The 14,301-nt window shown below is 44.8% G+C and overlaps 1 protein-coding gene across 1 annotated transcript in view; it reads left to right on the forward strand.

The window, feature by feature from the left end:
• LOC120054105 (solute carrier family 45 member 3-like) overlaps window positions 1-14,301 on the forward strand; it is a 50,084-nt gene that overhangs the window by 19,414 nt on the left and 16,369 nt on the right. The window contains exon 2 of the mRNA XM_039001493.1: window positions 6,202-6,538. Within this exon, the coding sequence (XP_038857421.1) occupies window positions 6,391-6,538 (148 nt within the window). The 5' untranslated portion in view covers window positions 6,202-6,390. The remainder of the gene's footprint in view (window positions 1-6,201; window positions 6,539-14,301) is intronic.

Consider the following 14,301-nt stretch of genomic DNA (forward strand, 5'->3'; position numbering starts at 1 on the left):
TATCTCACATTCACACTTATGACTGGGGACTGGACATGGCTACCTTTTTTAATAAAAGATAGCCTAGTTATTAGAAAGGATCATTCGGAGACATCCTCATTTCATTTGCCTATGGTACGTTTTAAAGCAGAATCATTTCTGTTCAGTTATGCCCGGGTCAATGTATCTGGATGGAGAAACAAAAAGGAGCAAAAGCTTTTGTTAGTCAGGAGGATATGGTCTTCTAACAAACTCGGATCATTCCCTAAGCTGTGAGCTCTCTAAAGCTTATCTAATGCAATGCAAGCCACTCTTGTGGGCAAGGGACGTGTTACCAGCAGCCATTTGCTGCACTCATATTGATCTGCCCCTGGGCTCCAGGCTGCAGGAATGGAGATTCCTTAAACTACAGGCCATGCTCTAATGACTTACTCTCTCTGATTCCTCTCCACGCCGCTCCACTTCTCCTGTCGGTTCTCAAATTGAAAGGTTCTCCGTAGAGAGCTGGGCCTGCTTGGAGATGTGAGGAGCAGACATGTCAGCAGCCGTGGGGTTAGTGGCGTTAGTGTGTGTGAATGGGCCTGTGACCGAGGCTCTGATCCCAGGAACGGGAGTACATACAGGGGTATGGCTTAAGGCTGGGAGGAGGTGAGAGGGCTGTCCCTGATAGGCAGTTTAACATCATACCGGGTCAGGGGCTTTTATACAAACTTTTTGGGGAGGAGGAGTGATAGACTGGGAGATGGGAGGAGGAAGGGGAGCTCTGAGGTGGAACTGATATGAATTCACTCTTTGTTTCCGAACAGCCTGTTGTGCTCTGGCCAATCGCATATGTGTGTGTGTTTTAGGAAGAGGTTTGAGCCAGCGTGCCATATCTTTTCCTCCAGGAGAAGATTCCTGAAGTGCTCAGGGTTTTTTCTCCGACTTTACAGGATGGGAGAGCGTGAGAATATAGGGAGGGCTAGTAAGGAGGAGGAGGGTTCATTCTGAGAGGAGGAGACAAAGAGGGGGAGAGCATAAATGATATGAGTTTGGCCAGGTAGTAAGAAGAGGGATCTGTGTAGCTGTCCTCTAGCCAGTGGAGTGTTGATTGGATAAGGTGTGAATGCAAATATCCAGTGGTCAGAGTGTGAGTGGTTAGTAGACAAAACTGTGGGGTAGTCAGATATGCACTTCTGCAATTCTCTTGGACATCAGCTGTACTTCTCTACTTTACATAGTAAGTATTTTGCTAAATTCTACTACCCATTACTTTGAATGATTATAAAGTCCTAATTGAATGCGCAAACTGGTCGGAACCATCAGACTGTGAATTCACAGATGCAAACACTGTTCTTATAGGATCCTTTTGTTATGTGTGACAGTTATCTGACTGCAGACAGACAGTCACTCAGTTGTGTATGTTCATTGACAGTTAGGATTTGAAATATTGGCAGCCATGCATGATGCCAGTCCACGCCATGCTCATTGTAGTTGATGATGCTTGACTACACCGATTATTTGCTCGCATGAGGGAGCTGTGCCAACAATGCCAAGAAGGAGGCATGTATTGACCATTTGAGGGCAGACGGTTTAAAAGCTCTGTTTTTACTTAATACTATAAATATGAGCGAGATCAATTCTGCACAGGATGAAAACCATTTAATTTCAGGTTTTTGCCTCTCAATTAACTTAGTGCAAATAACTCTATTAGGAGGCTATTTACTCATAGTAGTCGTTTGACCTTTACATAATAGGGTTTGAGGCAGTGAAAAGAAGCGTTCCTCGGGGACGTTATCAGGCATTGATTCATTAGAGGCTACATGACTGGAATCTGGATCTCCATTGTTGTGCTATTTGTGTGCCAGGTGTGATAACAGTCACCTCCCAGATCTGTTACTGGCTCCATTCAACAGTTTGAAAGGACTGGGAGGGGTGCTGGATCTTCCTCTCCTACACTCTCAGATCAGTCACCCCCAGCTTGCATTCCTCTGCTCTGTGTCCACCTGATAACTGTCTGTGTGTGTGGATCCCCTATCCGTCTGTCCCTCTGTCTGTCAGAAAGGCTAACCAGCACTGCCCCCACCACCCCTGAAAGGAGAGCTGATTGGGTTTATAGTTCCACACCTGTGTGGCAGTGGACTGTGGCCTGGGGTGCAGGGATGGAGTGATGCGTGCAGGGGGGGCAGGGTCAAAAGTGGAATGGACAATTGAGTCTTGATCTGCAACAAAATGTAATACTTTATATAGGCTACATACATAAATAAATAAAGTTTCAAAACAATGAATAACAAAAATGAATTGCCTATAACTTTAAATTAAAGTCTGCTTTATATTCAACTTACTTCTAAGATGTATTCTGAGTCATTGACCTAATTATGTAGCTGGAGTGTGACACGGCCAAATGTATTATTAGACTCTCCAGAAATAAGACAAGGACGCCTTTCCTCCTCAGCCCAGACAGAGTTCTTTCAGTCAACTGGTCGACAGCCAGCACTGTAATGTTCACTAAATTCATGTGCCAATGTCTCGCGAGAAGATGGTAATACCAGACTGAGACTGTCACTCGCACTTCGAGTTGTTCTGTTGGTCACCAGATTGGCCAAAGCCGGGGGTCATGTATGACAGATGTGGGGGGGAAGATTATGGGTTTGGAGGGCAGTGGGGTCATGCAAGCCACTCTCATGTGATGGGAGTCTGAGGCTCCAAAGAGAAGGCCTCTCAAGTGCGAGATCCTCCCCAGCCCAGTCCCCACCCTGCTCAACCTCAACTGGAATCCATCTGGAATTCACTGTCTGGAAGACTGGAGGCTAAAGCCACGCAGGCGGCCTGCTGTTGTTGGACACAGCTCTGTTCCTCTGTCTCCTGCCAGCAGTGCCTGAACAGGAACATAGAGGGGGAGAACTAGTGTGCTGTATCCCTGCAGCCATTCAGAGGGAGCCAGAACACCACAAGAGTCTCCTTGAGGTTTCTTCATCCACTGCCGAAGCAGCACTTGTGGTTGTAATGTCATGTCACAGCAATTCTCCTCCTCCTGGCTCAGACTCACAGACACAGACTCTTCAGTTGCTGTTTTTTTTTGTACTGTTTTATATGAAACCCCGCACTAATAAAAGCCCAATTGAATGGGCCTGGTACCTCACTATATCAAGTTACTCAGAGTGGCACAATGTATACAAAGCCTGTTTTGTATTGTAATAATACCCCTCAGAGCCATTAAGACTGATTTGGGGGGCCTGGGCCTGAATGGGCCTGGGCCTGAATGGGCCTGGTAATGGGGCAAAGGGAGTGTAGGGCTGACAAGACAAAAGCACCTCTTCCCCCTCCTCCTCCTCTCTCTTCCCCCCTCAGCCCCATCTCTCACTCTACAGTAGCTGGCTCTGGCTGCCCCTGTGCCTAGGCCCTGTGTGTGTAATCACTCCAGAAGACTCTAAGGGCTGATGCTCTGATTAAGTACGGCTGGGGTTATAGCCAGACGATCGATGGGCTTGACTGGAATATATTGTGGTGCCAGAGGTGTCATTAAACTTGTGTGGAATGGTTGTTGTGTGGGTTGATTGTGTGTGTCTCGGCTACCTCGCTCTGCTCCATCCAGGCAGGAGTTGACCCCCGAGAGCTCTGCTCCGTGCCATGTTGATGTTATTTGTGAGGAGTGCCAGGTTTAAACCAAACACGTGGGTTTTATTCTACACATAATTCGGGGTTCGCTAAACGTGCTGATAAATCCTCTGCACAGTAGTCTGACTAGTCTCTCCTCCCTCACATCCCTCCCCACCTCATCCCTGACTCATCCCTAACTCCCCACCAATGCTTAGGTCAATACCTCTGCAGCCATTCCATTTTCAGCACTGGCTGGTCTCCTGATGGGTCCATTTCAGGGTGTTTGAGGCGGGTAGGAATGAGATTTGACGGGTGTGAAAGTCCCCTCTCTCCTCCATAGGAGTGACCCAGGCCCCATGCTGGTTGCTGGCTGCTAAAGCATCTGCTTTGTCCCGTTTCTACGCTCACGTTGCTCACTGACACTGATGATGCGATCGTTAATGGTATCCAATGCTGGGTTGAATTACCTGCTATTCGATATAAAGACATGTTATTCTAATATTTATGTAACATTTGAATTAACTAGATTTCCCACTCTACTAACAGCCTAATGCGGTGGTTTTTCTGTTTCTTCACCACCTCTCATTGTTGTTGAACCAAATAATCACTGCTAAAACTTTCCTGAAGGACACAGACTCAATTCCTTCCATGCACCTGAACAGTATTTATTTACTGTGCTGGGTTTCTCGTGACTAACTGAGTCTGTTATTGAAAATGACATATCCATTTGATTTGCTAGGGATGAACAGATGGACCACACTGGCGGAGGAATCTCACACCAAATATGAATATAGCACCTTGTTGTTTTTGCGTCTGCGGCTGTCCTCAGTGTTCTCACACATCTCTTGCTCAGATGGCACCTTGGCAGTAGGATGAGTCTTTTCTATTAGGAGGCTGGAACATGGCAAGACTCCCTTTTCTGTCTGACTCTGAATCAGTCTGGTACCTAGGCTGAGGAAATCGGATCCTGTATCAGCTGGGGTTTCTCCCAATCCATTTTTCCTGCGTGACCGACTTGAGGAACACTCGATCCATGCTCTTTGGAAGGGTCTTTCATTGTTCCTATATGTGATATTGCATCAACTCAGTGGATGAGCTCAGTTGAGGGTTAGAGTACGCCGCTGTTGCTCCCTCTGCTTTTCCTCTTCAATTTCCTTCAGATAAAAATCGAGCTTTGCTCTCATGAGAAAATAATATATATGACTAAAGAGGGGTATTTGTGTAGAAAGGACAGTGTGCAGGGAAGCAAGGCATGAAATGGAGAATGGCACTTCTTGTCATCGTTGGGGGGGTAGAGGTCCGTCAGTAGAGATTGACATGTCAGGCACAGGAGGATTGTGAGAGGAAACGATCTGGGAGATTGAGGGTGTACACTCTGGTGTTCTGTTACGCATGGGATGGAGTTGGGTCGAGCTCTGTCTGCGTGCGTGCGTGCGTGCGTGCGTGCGTGCGTGCGTGCGCGCGTGCGCGCGCGCGCGTGAGTGTGAGAGAGAGAGAGAGAGAGGGATGGGGCAGACGTTTGAGGAACTGTGACACCAGAATCAGTAAATTATGTAGGCCTAGATCTGTTTAGGCGTTCACTTGCATCTTTGAAGCAGGATCATCAGATCAGGGTGTACTTTCCTTCTGTCTACTGGAGCGGAACTAAAGCTAAAGCCACACCTCGCTCATATTTTGTTGGAAGACTAGGAAATATTATTTTGCTCTTGGGACCATTGACCCTCATCTAGACAACGTCTCATTATGCTCACTATGCCTTTTACTCCAATTTGAATTTGATGACGTTGCTGCCTGGAGTCCGGGCCGTTATCAATCGGCATAATGTAATCTTGCCTAAAAGACCCCTGTGTATCGTAATGTCCCCTTTCTGAGCTTAACAGAAAATGACACAGAATTAGTATCACCTGCGGTCTGAGTTGATCTGCCAATGTTACTGTTCGTTGTGTGTGAGGTCTTGGTCCTCTCAAAGGAGGAAGTGGTAGAAACGGGCTCATTAGCAGCGATTCAGGTGAACAATGGGTGGAAATGAGAGCGAGGTGCTCCGTGTTAGGAGCGTCTTGACTTGGCATGGTGTAATCAGCCCTGGATCGGATAGTTTAATGACAGAGCAGAGAGAAGTGGAGGGCCGGCTCCCAGACACCACCTGCTGCTGCTGCCTTGCAGGCAGGAAAGAGAGAAAGCTCCTCCGGAATGTCTCTCTCTTTCTTTCCCTTTGTCAACCACCACTTTTGTCATGCCCTCCCTCCTTCCCTCTCCCCGCCTTAAGAAAACAGAGAGGGAATGATAGTGCCAAATCGGTGCATTTGCCACGTTGCCACATCGGGCTGACTCATCTCTCTGTTGTTCAAGCTGCCCTGAAGCTGAGCAGTCAAGTTGGTGTATCAATCCCTTTGTGTCTGGTTGTGGCTTTCTAACAGTCCCTGTCTCTGCGTGTTGGAGTCCTGCTCTTTGTCTTGTGAGAAAGCCTCTCCGCGGCAGCAACAATCAAGCAATTTCAGTGCCTGAGGCGTCTGACAACCAGGTGCGTTAGCCTGAAGATGACCTATCCGGTCTCTCTCAGCCTTCATGCTTTCCAAAGTGAGTCCATCAGTTTTTCTGTTTTTGTCAACGGCTGTTTCTCTCTCCTCTGTTCTATTTTCTCAGATCCAGAATGCTGAAACCAGAATGGATCCTCCAGGTCATCTGAGACGGTGTCAGTGTGTCCTCCCTGCTCTCCCTCCGCGGTGGTTCTCTCGTCCCCGAGACTCGTTCCACGGGGAACCGTCTGCCTCCTCCTCTCCTGGCAGCAGCCCCCCTGTAACGGCGTAGCGGTGGAAAAGCGACCCTGTAAATATGCCTGGATGGAGGTCTCAGTGCCGTCTCGTCCTGCTGAACTCCCTGACCTGCGGCCTGGAGATCTGCGTGGCAGCTGGGATCACATACGTGCCTCCCCTGCTTCTGGAGGCTGGCGTAGAGGAGCAATACATGACCATGGTGCTAGGTAAGCCAGCTCTGGCTTACCCTGACGGGGGGGGGGGGGGGGGGGGGGGGGGGGTACATTCATTACACATGAAAGAGTCTTCATCTAGAGGGGTCCTCCTGATGGGTGTGGAGGGACAGGGCTGTGCCCCACCAGCCCGTTGGATACTGTATCTAAAGCAACCTGCTGTCTCTTTGGGTGCTGGCCTGATAGTACAGTACCTCATTTACAAAAAAACATACACACTGTCCCCCTGATGGAAGAGACTAATTTTAGATCCCCATAGTTGAGTTTCTAATCTGGTCCTGGACTGTGGCTTTGGATTTGTTTTACATTAACAACAGCAGAACAAATCTAAAGATGTGGAGCAGAGGCCTACTCTTCCTGATAGACACAAAGATGGGTTACTGTTGTTGTTATTAGACCTCATTGCTTGCAAATCAGTGACATGCTGTTGTGTTTGACCTAACCTTAATGCTACATTAGAACTTCAGGTTTTTAAAAAAGACACCGTGTATATATAGCCACCGCGCGGCAGGGCATTTTTTGTGTAGGCGATGTGAATAGCTGCATTATCCTATCGCGCGCAAATGGCTATCACATGGTTTGCTGTGAAGGCATTTCTTCTCTCTCTCTCAGATTACGTTGTGACCAAACGGATTGAGATTGCCACTCCGAAACGTGCATGTGGCAATTACATCTCCAATAGACAGATACAGTAATATTATGTGTGTTAACGTACACTCCTCTATCCCTCTCTTTAAACAGCTGCATGCGAATGGGAGAAAAATAGCATTTGTGTCATCCCCCACAGCCTGTAAACCTCATCTGGAAATGGCACAAAATAAATGCTTTGCTCCCCCCCCCCTTAGTTTTGTCTAATGGAACGGCAGAGTGTTTAGTAATGGAGATGGATATTGTGTCCTGGGGTCTTAAGGCTAATTTCCCCAGGAGTAGTGTCAGATTCTCAGATGCAGGCCATCTACTTGATCTAATGGCCACTTCTGGATTAATACTGCCAGTTGCCACTCTTTAATTGTTTAATCGACTCTTCTATGTCTGTCAGGAGGAAGCAAGCTTTCTGGATAGGGGGCCAGGGGCATGTCTTATGTTAGAAATTCACACTGTAGAGTTTGTACTGTATATGACTTGGAAAGCACATGGTGTTGTGTGTATACTGCATATGAGTTAGAGATAGGCTTGGGCGGTATACTGTATATAACGTAGAACTGGGTATTTGGAAATAGCCACGGGATGGTTTTTCAATACCGTTTATGATAGGGCTGGGCGATATGGTCACATATCATATCACGGTATGAAAAATGACGGTATTTTATGTTTTTTAATAATAAAAGTTATACATTTGCTTTCTGAGTAGTGCGTGACCCTAGGGTGGCAACACATACATCATAAGCGATTTGAATGGGTCTTTCTCCATTCTGATTGGAGCAAAGTGAAAACAGCATCGCTGTCATCAACATTGTTGCATGTGCTGCCTTAACCATGCAGACTGAACGCAATTGTCTCGTAGTCGAGGAACAACAAATGCGCTCCTTGAGTGACAGGGGGCGGGAATAGGTACAGTGCATTCGGAAAGTATTCAGACCCTTTGATTTCGTCCACATTTTGTTACGTTTCAGCCTTATTCTTATTCTTCTATTATTAAATAGTTTTTTCCCCCGTATGTCATTGGTCACTACTTCACAGGAGAGCCTTGAACTTAAAAGTTCATTTATTTTCATCAAAATGCGTTTTTTGGCAGAAATGCCTTCTGGAACATGTGAACTTTCATGTGCCTTAATAACAAACGTGTATGCCATCTGTAAATACGAATAAAATTGTTAAATTACGAGCCTAGTTGGTTTAGCCACAGAAAAAGTAGCAACGTAAATGGCTCTGAAATACGAATAATAAGATCATACACGTAACATTAGCAAGCAAGCCAGCCAGCCAGCTAACGTTAGCTGGCTGGCTTGCTTGCTAATGTTACGTGTATGATCTTATTATTCGTATTTCAGAGCCATTTACGTTGCTAGTTATAGCCTAATGTTAACTAGCTATTCATGCAGGGTAGTAACGTCATGAGTTGGGATTATGATTCATTGTTTAGCTAGCTAGCTAGCTACATGTCTTAACAAAAGACTCCACTATGCAAGTATCCATTTCAATAGAATGTCACCGCAACTGTTGATAGACATAACTGGTAAATTCGCTCTGACTATCTACTTCGATTTCAGAGCGCTTTCGTCTGAGTGCAGAATTTGTGACGAATTTTCGAACGCTCAACACCCTGAATATGGCCGGTGTCAGTAAACGTTGGCAAAAAAGCACAAATTGTTGCCAGCAGTACAGTTGCAGTCACCAACGCTCTGGATAACATAAAAACAGCCTAACCATCTCTGCTAGGGCAAGTAAAATGGTCAGTGAGCTGTTCTCTCATTTGTGTCTGGAAGTAGCTAGCAAATTAGCCAGTTAGCTTGGGTGCTTGACTGCTGTTGTTAGGGCAGAACACTCAGATCAACCCTTAAAGATATGGGTGGGGCTAAAGCTTAAGAGGCTGTGAACGATGCTGAATGGGTGTAGACAAAGAAGAGCTCTCCAGTAGGTACCAAAACATTCAAAGGCCATTTTCTCAAAAGTGAGGTCACAAGTTTAACTTTCAAAGCAGAATTACTTTCCCATTGTTCCTCAAATGCATTGTATGCTATACCTTTTTGTAGCTTTGTGTCCCTGCTTTTATCCAATGTAAAAAAAAAAACACAGTTTCAAATTTTGCTACATAAGACTGAATCAAGGCAGTCAGTCACATTTACATAAGTATTCAGACCCTTTACGTGGTACTTTGAAGCACCTTTGGCAGCGATTACAGCCTTGAATCTTCTTGGGTATGACGCTACAAGCTTGGCACACCTGTATTTGGGGAGTTTCTCCCATTCTTCTCTGCAGATCCTCTCAAGCTCTGTCAGGTTGGATGGGGAGCTTCACTGCACAGCTATTTTCAGGTCTCTCCAGAGATGTTCGATCGGGTTCAAGTCCGGGCTCTGGCTGGGCCACTCAAGGACATTCAGAGACTTGTCCCGAAGCCACTCCTGCGTTGTCTTGGTTGTGTGCTTAGGGTCGTTGTCCTGTTGGAAGGTGAACCTTCACCCCAGTCTGAGGTTCTGAGCTCTCTGGAGCAGGTTTTCATCAAGGATCTCTCTGTACTTTGCTCCATTCATATTTCCCTCGATCCTGACTCGTCTCCCAGTCCCTGCCGCTGAAAAACATCCCCACAGCATGATGCTCCCATCACCATGCTTCACCGTAAGGATGGTGCCAGGTTTCCGCCAGACGTGACGCTTAGTATTCAGGCCAAAGAGTTGATTCTTGGTTTCATCAGACCAGAGAATCTTGTTTCTCATGGTCTGAGAGTCCTTTAGGTGCCTTTTGGCAAACTCCAAGTGGGCTGTCATGCGCCTTTTACTGAGGAGTGGCATCCGTCTGGCCACTCTACCATAAATGCCTGATTGGAGGGGTGCTGCAGAGATGGTTGTCCTTCTGGAAGGTTCTCCCATTTCCACAGAGGACCTCTGGAGCTCTGTCAGAGTGAACATCGGGTTCTTGGTCACCTCCCTGACCAAGGCCGTTCTCCCCCTATTGCTCATTTTGACCGAGCGGCCAGCTCTAGGAAGAGTCTTGGTGATTCCAAACTTCTTCCATTTAAAAATGATGGAGGCCACTGTGTTCTTGGGGACCTTCAATGCTGCAGACATTTTTTTGTACTCTTCCCCAGATCTGTGCCTCGACGCAATCCTGTCTCAGAGCTTTACGGACAATTCCTTCCACTTCATGGCTTGGTTTTTGCTCTGACATGCACTGTCAACTATGGGACCCTATATAGACAGGTGTGTGCCTTTCCAAATCATGCCCAATCAATTGAATTTACCACAGGTGGACTCCAATCATGTTGTAGAAACATCTCAAAGATGATCAATGGAAACAGGATGCACCTGAGCTCAATTTCGAGTCTCAAAGCAAAGGGTCTGAATACTTATGTAAATATGGTATTTCTGTAATTTTTTCTATACATGTGGGAAAAAATGATAAAAACCTGTTTTTGCATTGTCATAATGGGGTATTGTGTTTAGATTGATGAGGGAAAAATATATATTTGATCCATTTTAGAATAAGGCTGTAACGTAACAAAATGTGGGAAAGGGATACTTTCCGAATGCACTTTAGGTGTAAAAAGCAGCATGGAGCGAGGGAGAGCAGAGAGAGATGACTCAAGTAGTGAAGTAAACTATAAAAATGGACGTTACACAGAGTGTATCACATTTAACAAACCAAACATTCAAATACTGTTTTAGAAGGTAAAGTAAAAATGCAAACTGGTCCGTGCATCAATACCGTTATATTGTAAAACACAGTATATCGCCCAACTCTACATTTTAATATTTGTGGCTACTTTTTAAGTAAATACCTGCAGTCAACTTGTGCAATACGTTAGGAGATTAAGCAGATTGCATTCTTCATTTCACCTGTCACATTATTTTACATTGTGTTTGTTTATAAATAGCACAACGGGAGAAAGTAGCCAGAATTGACAGGGTTTGTATTTTATATTGAATGTAAACAATATTTTTTTGCTTCAATAGAGTGATCAGGGACGTGTTAGTATAGTTTTCCACAGAAAATAAATTAGTGTGACACATCAAATACCTAGGTGTCTGGTTAGACTGTAAACTCTCCTTCCAGATTCATAAAACATCTCCAATCCCAAGTTAAATCGAGAATTGGCATCCTATTTCGCAACAAAGCATCCTTCACCCATGCTGCCAAACATACCCTCGTAAAACTGACCATCTTACCGATCCTCGACTTCGGCGATGTCATTTACAAAATAGCCTCCAACACCCTACTCAACCAATTGGATGCAGTCTATCACAGTGCCATCCGTTTTGTCACCAAAGCCCCATATACTACCCACCACTGCGACCTGTACGCTCTCGTTGGCTGGCCCTCGCTTCATATTCGTCGCCAAACCCACTGGCTCCAGGTCATCTACAAGACCCTGCTAGGTAAAGTCTTATCTCTGCTCGCTGGTCACCATAGCTGCACCCACCCGTAGCACGCGTTCCAGCAGGTATATCTCACTTGTCACCCCCAAAGCCAATTCCTCCTTTGGCCGCCTCTCCTTCCAGTTCTCTGCTGCCATTGACTGGAACGAACTATAAAAATCTCTGAAACTGGAAACACTTATCTCCCTCACTAGCTTTAAGCACCAGCTGTCAGAGCAGCTCACAGATCACTGCACCTGTACATAGCCCATCTATAAATAGCCCAAACAACTACCGCTTCCCCTACTGTATTTATTTATTTATTTTACTCCTTTGCACCCCAGTATTTCTACTTTGCACACTCATCTACTGTCAAATCTACCATTCCAGTGTTTTAATTGCTATGTTGTATTTACTTCGCCACCATGGCCTATTTATTGCCTTTACCTCACTTATCTCACCTCATTTGCTCACATTGTATATAGATGTATTTTTCTACTGTATTATTGACTGTATGTTTGTTTTACTCCATGTGTAACTCTGTGTTGTTATGTGTCGAACTGCTTTGCTTTATCTTGGCCAGGTCGCAGTTGTAAATGAGAACTTGTTCTCAACTTGCCTACCTGGTTAAATAAAGGTGAAAAGAAATATGTAATTAAACATTCGGCAGAAAAAAGTGCAACGCTAATTGGCTGGCAGCCACAGAAGTAAATGAGCTAACAATTAAAAAGCAAGGGCTTTTTTTGCTAAATCGATGCATGGCTATCATATTTATAATGTTTATCATAAAAAGTGTTTTGCTTAAAGTTGATCTTGCATTTTACCAGGTCTGGCAACACTGAGAAATGTACCGGAGAAAAATAGCTACACATCAGTCAGAGCTCTGTCTGCTGATAGAATGCCAGTTCATGAATTCTCATCTCAGTGGAGAAGTGCAACTGAAGCATGAAATTAGTCTAATGCCGAGCAGAAATTACAATAACTAGCATTTTACATCTGCGTTTACAAAACCCAGCAAGATAATTCTTATGCGTTTTATCTTTTTTTCCTGCGTGAAAAACGCAGAATTCTGCATGAACGCGACCCCTAAATTGAACTTGCTAATTAATCTAAGTAAGTGGCTGAATTAACAAGGTGACGGGGCATCATATTGTGTTAGCTTTCTGGATGAGTTATTTGTACAGCTGCCACTATCTTGAATTCCTTACATTTTTCCTCCTCTCAGCCTGTCTGCTCCTCCCCAATCCTCTCAGAGCAGGCAGGCCCATTGCGACTCCAGACAGACACAACTTGTAGCCTACACATGCAGCTCCAGAGCCAGACAAGCCAGAGCCAGACAAGCATGCGTCCAAACTTTGTTAATTTGCACAATGTCTCTCGTTCACATTCGCATGTAAATGTCCAAACTCACCAAAAATGACATTTGGTAGCTCCTACCTATATACAGTATGTATAACTTTATGAACTGGATTGCCTGTCTTTACAATTAGTTGATTTTTGTTTGCTCTCGTTAGCATACTTAGCTAGCAGCCTCCATTGAAATGTGCTATTACTTTGTTAGCGTTCTGTTAATAGACACCCAATTGACTTTTTTTCTCGTTTTTTTGGCGACCCCTTGTCTGCTAAGCCGGTAATACCGTATATCCAAGTATGAGAGTAGGACAATATGACGATAAGAAAGTCTGGATACCGCCAAACCCTAGTTAGAGAGCACATTATGTTTGTAATGGGAATATTTAAGATGAATAAAGTGTATATCCAGTTAAGAGTGATCAATGCAACGTTCTGTTTGTGCAAGGTTGTTGGTCGCCAGACTTGTTGTGGATTTTTCTCATATCAGTTGATAGTGTTTGATGTCAGACATGGCCGAGGACACACTGATAATTTGTATTGGTGACAATCACTGTGTGATTCTGTAGCAGCTGACAAAGTCACTGCCTGGTATTGTATGTGTTGTGTGGTGAGGTAAGGATAGCTTATATTAAGCAGTGTAGGGTTGTGTGTGAGTGAGAGTTGAAGCTGTACACGCTGGATTGTTATGATGGGCCTCCACAGCTCCTGTGGCAGCCAGGCAAATATGTGACTGAGGGTTGGACTGTAGTGATCCACTCTGTCTATCCGTCCGTCTGTCCATCTGACGCACACAGTGTGTCCCTTCCTCTCTACTATACATAACTGTGTCTTTTTTACCTTAAGAAAACATTTTTTCCTGAGAACGGCTAAATCCCGATTAAATGTATTGTATTTAGTTGTGTAACAGTTTCAACAATATGTTGTTGTCAGATATCCATCAAGGTAGATTATCCCATACTTATACCATCGCACTGTTGAACACTCGTTTCTGATTGGCATTCTAGAGCATGCATTATTTAAGTGATAATGCCAGAGAAGCCGGTGTTTGAAAGATATATTGGCACAGATGTTGTTAGCAAACCGTGCCAATATATCCTCCAAACAACGGCTTCAAGGGCATTATCACTTTTATATAAGGGGTTACCAACATATTCAAAAAATGATTTACATATTCTCATTAAAAACATTATTTTGATTATTTTATTCATACTATTTCATCCTTCCACAAGATATAGTCCTGACGCAAATCTAGAGTTGCTACCCAAGCCAGCTGATTGTTCATTCTATCGGTTCGGTTGCTAGAGACACGACCCAGTCGTTAAGTCTTTTTGTTCTGCATCTATGGACAGCTTAGACAGCATCTATGGACAGTCATTCGTTCAAAATGTTCCA

The sequence above is a fragment of the Salvelinus namaycush genome, chromosome 9 (assembly GCF_016432855.1).
Source record: "Salvelinus namaycush isolate Seneca chromosome 9, SaNama_1.0, whole genome shotgun sequence".
Taxonomy (NCBI): Eukaryota; Metazoa; Chordata; class Actinopteri; order Salmoniformes; family Salmonidae; genus Salvelinus; species Salvelinus namaycush.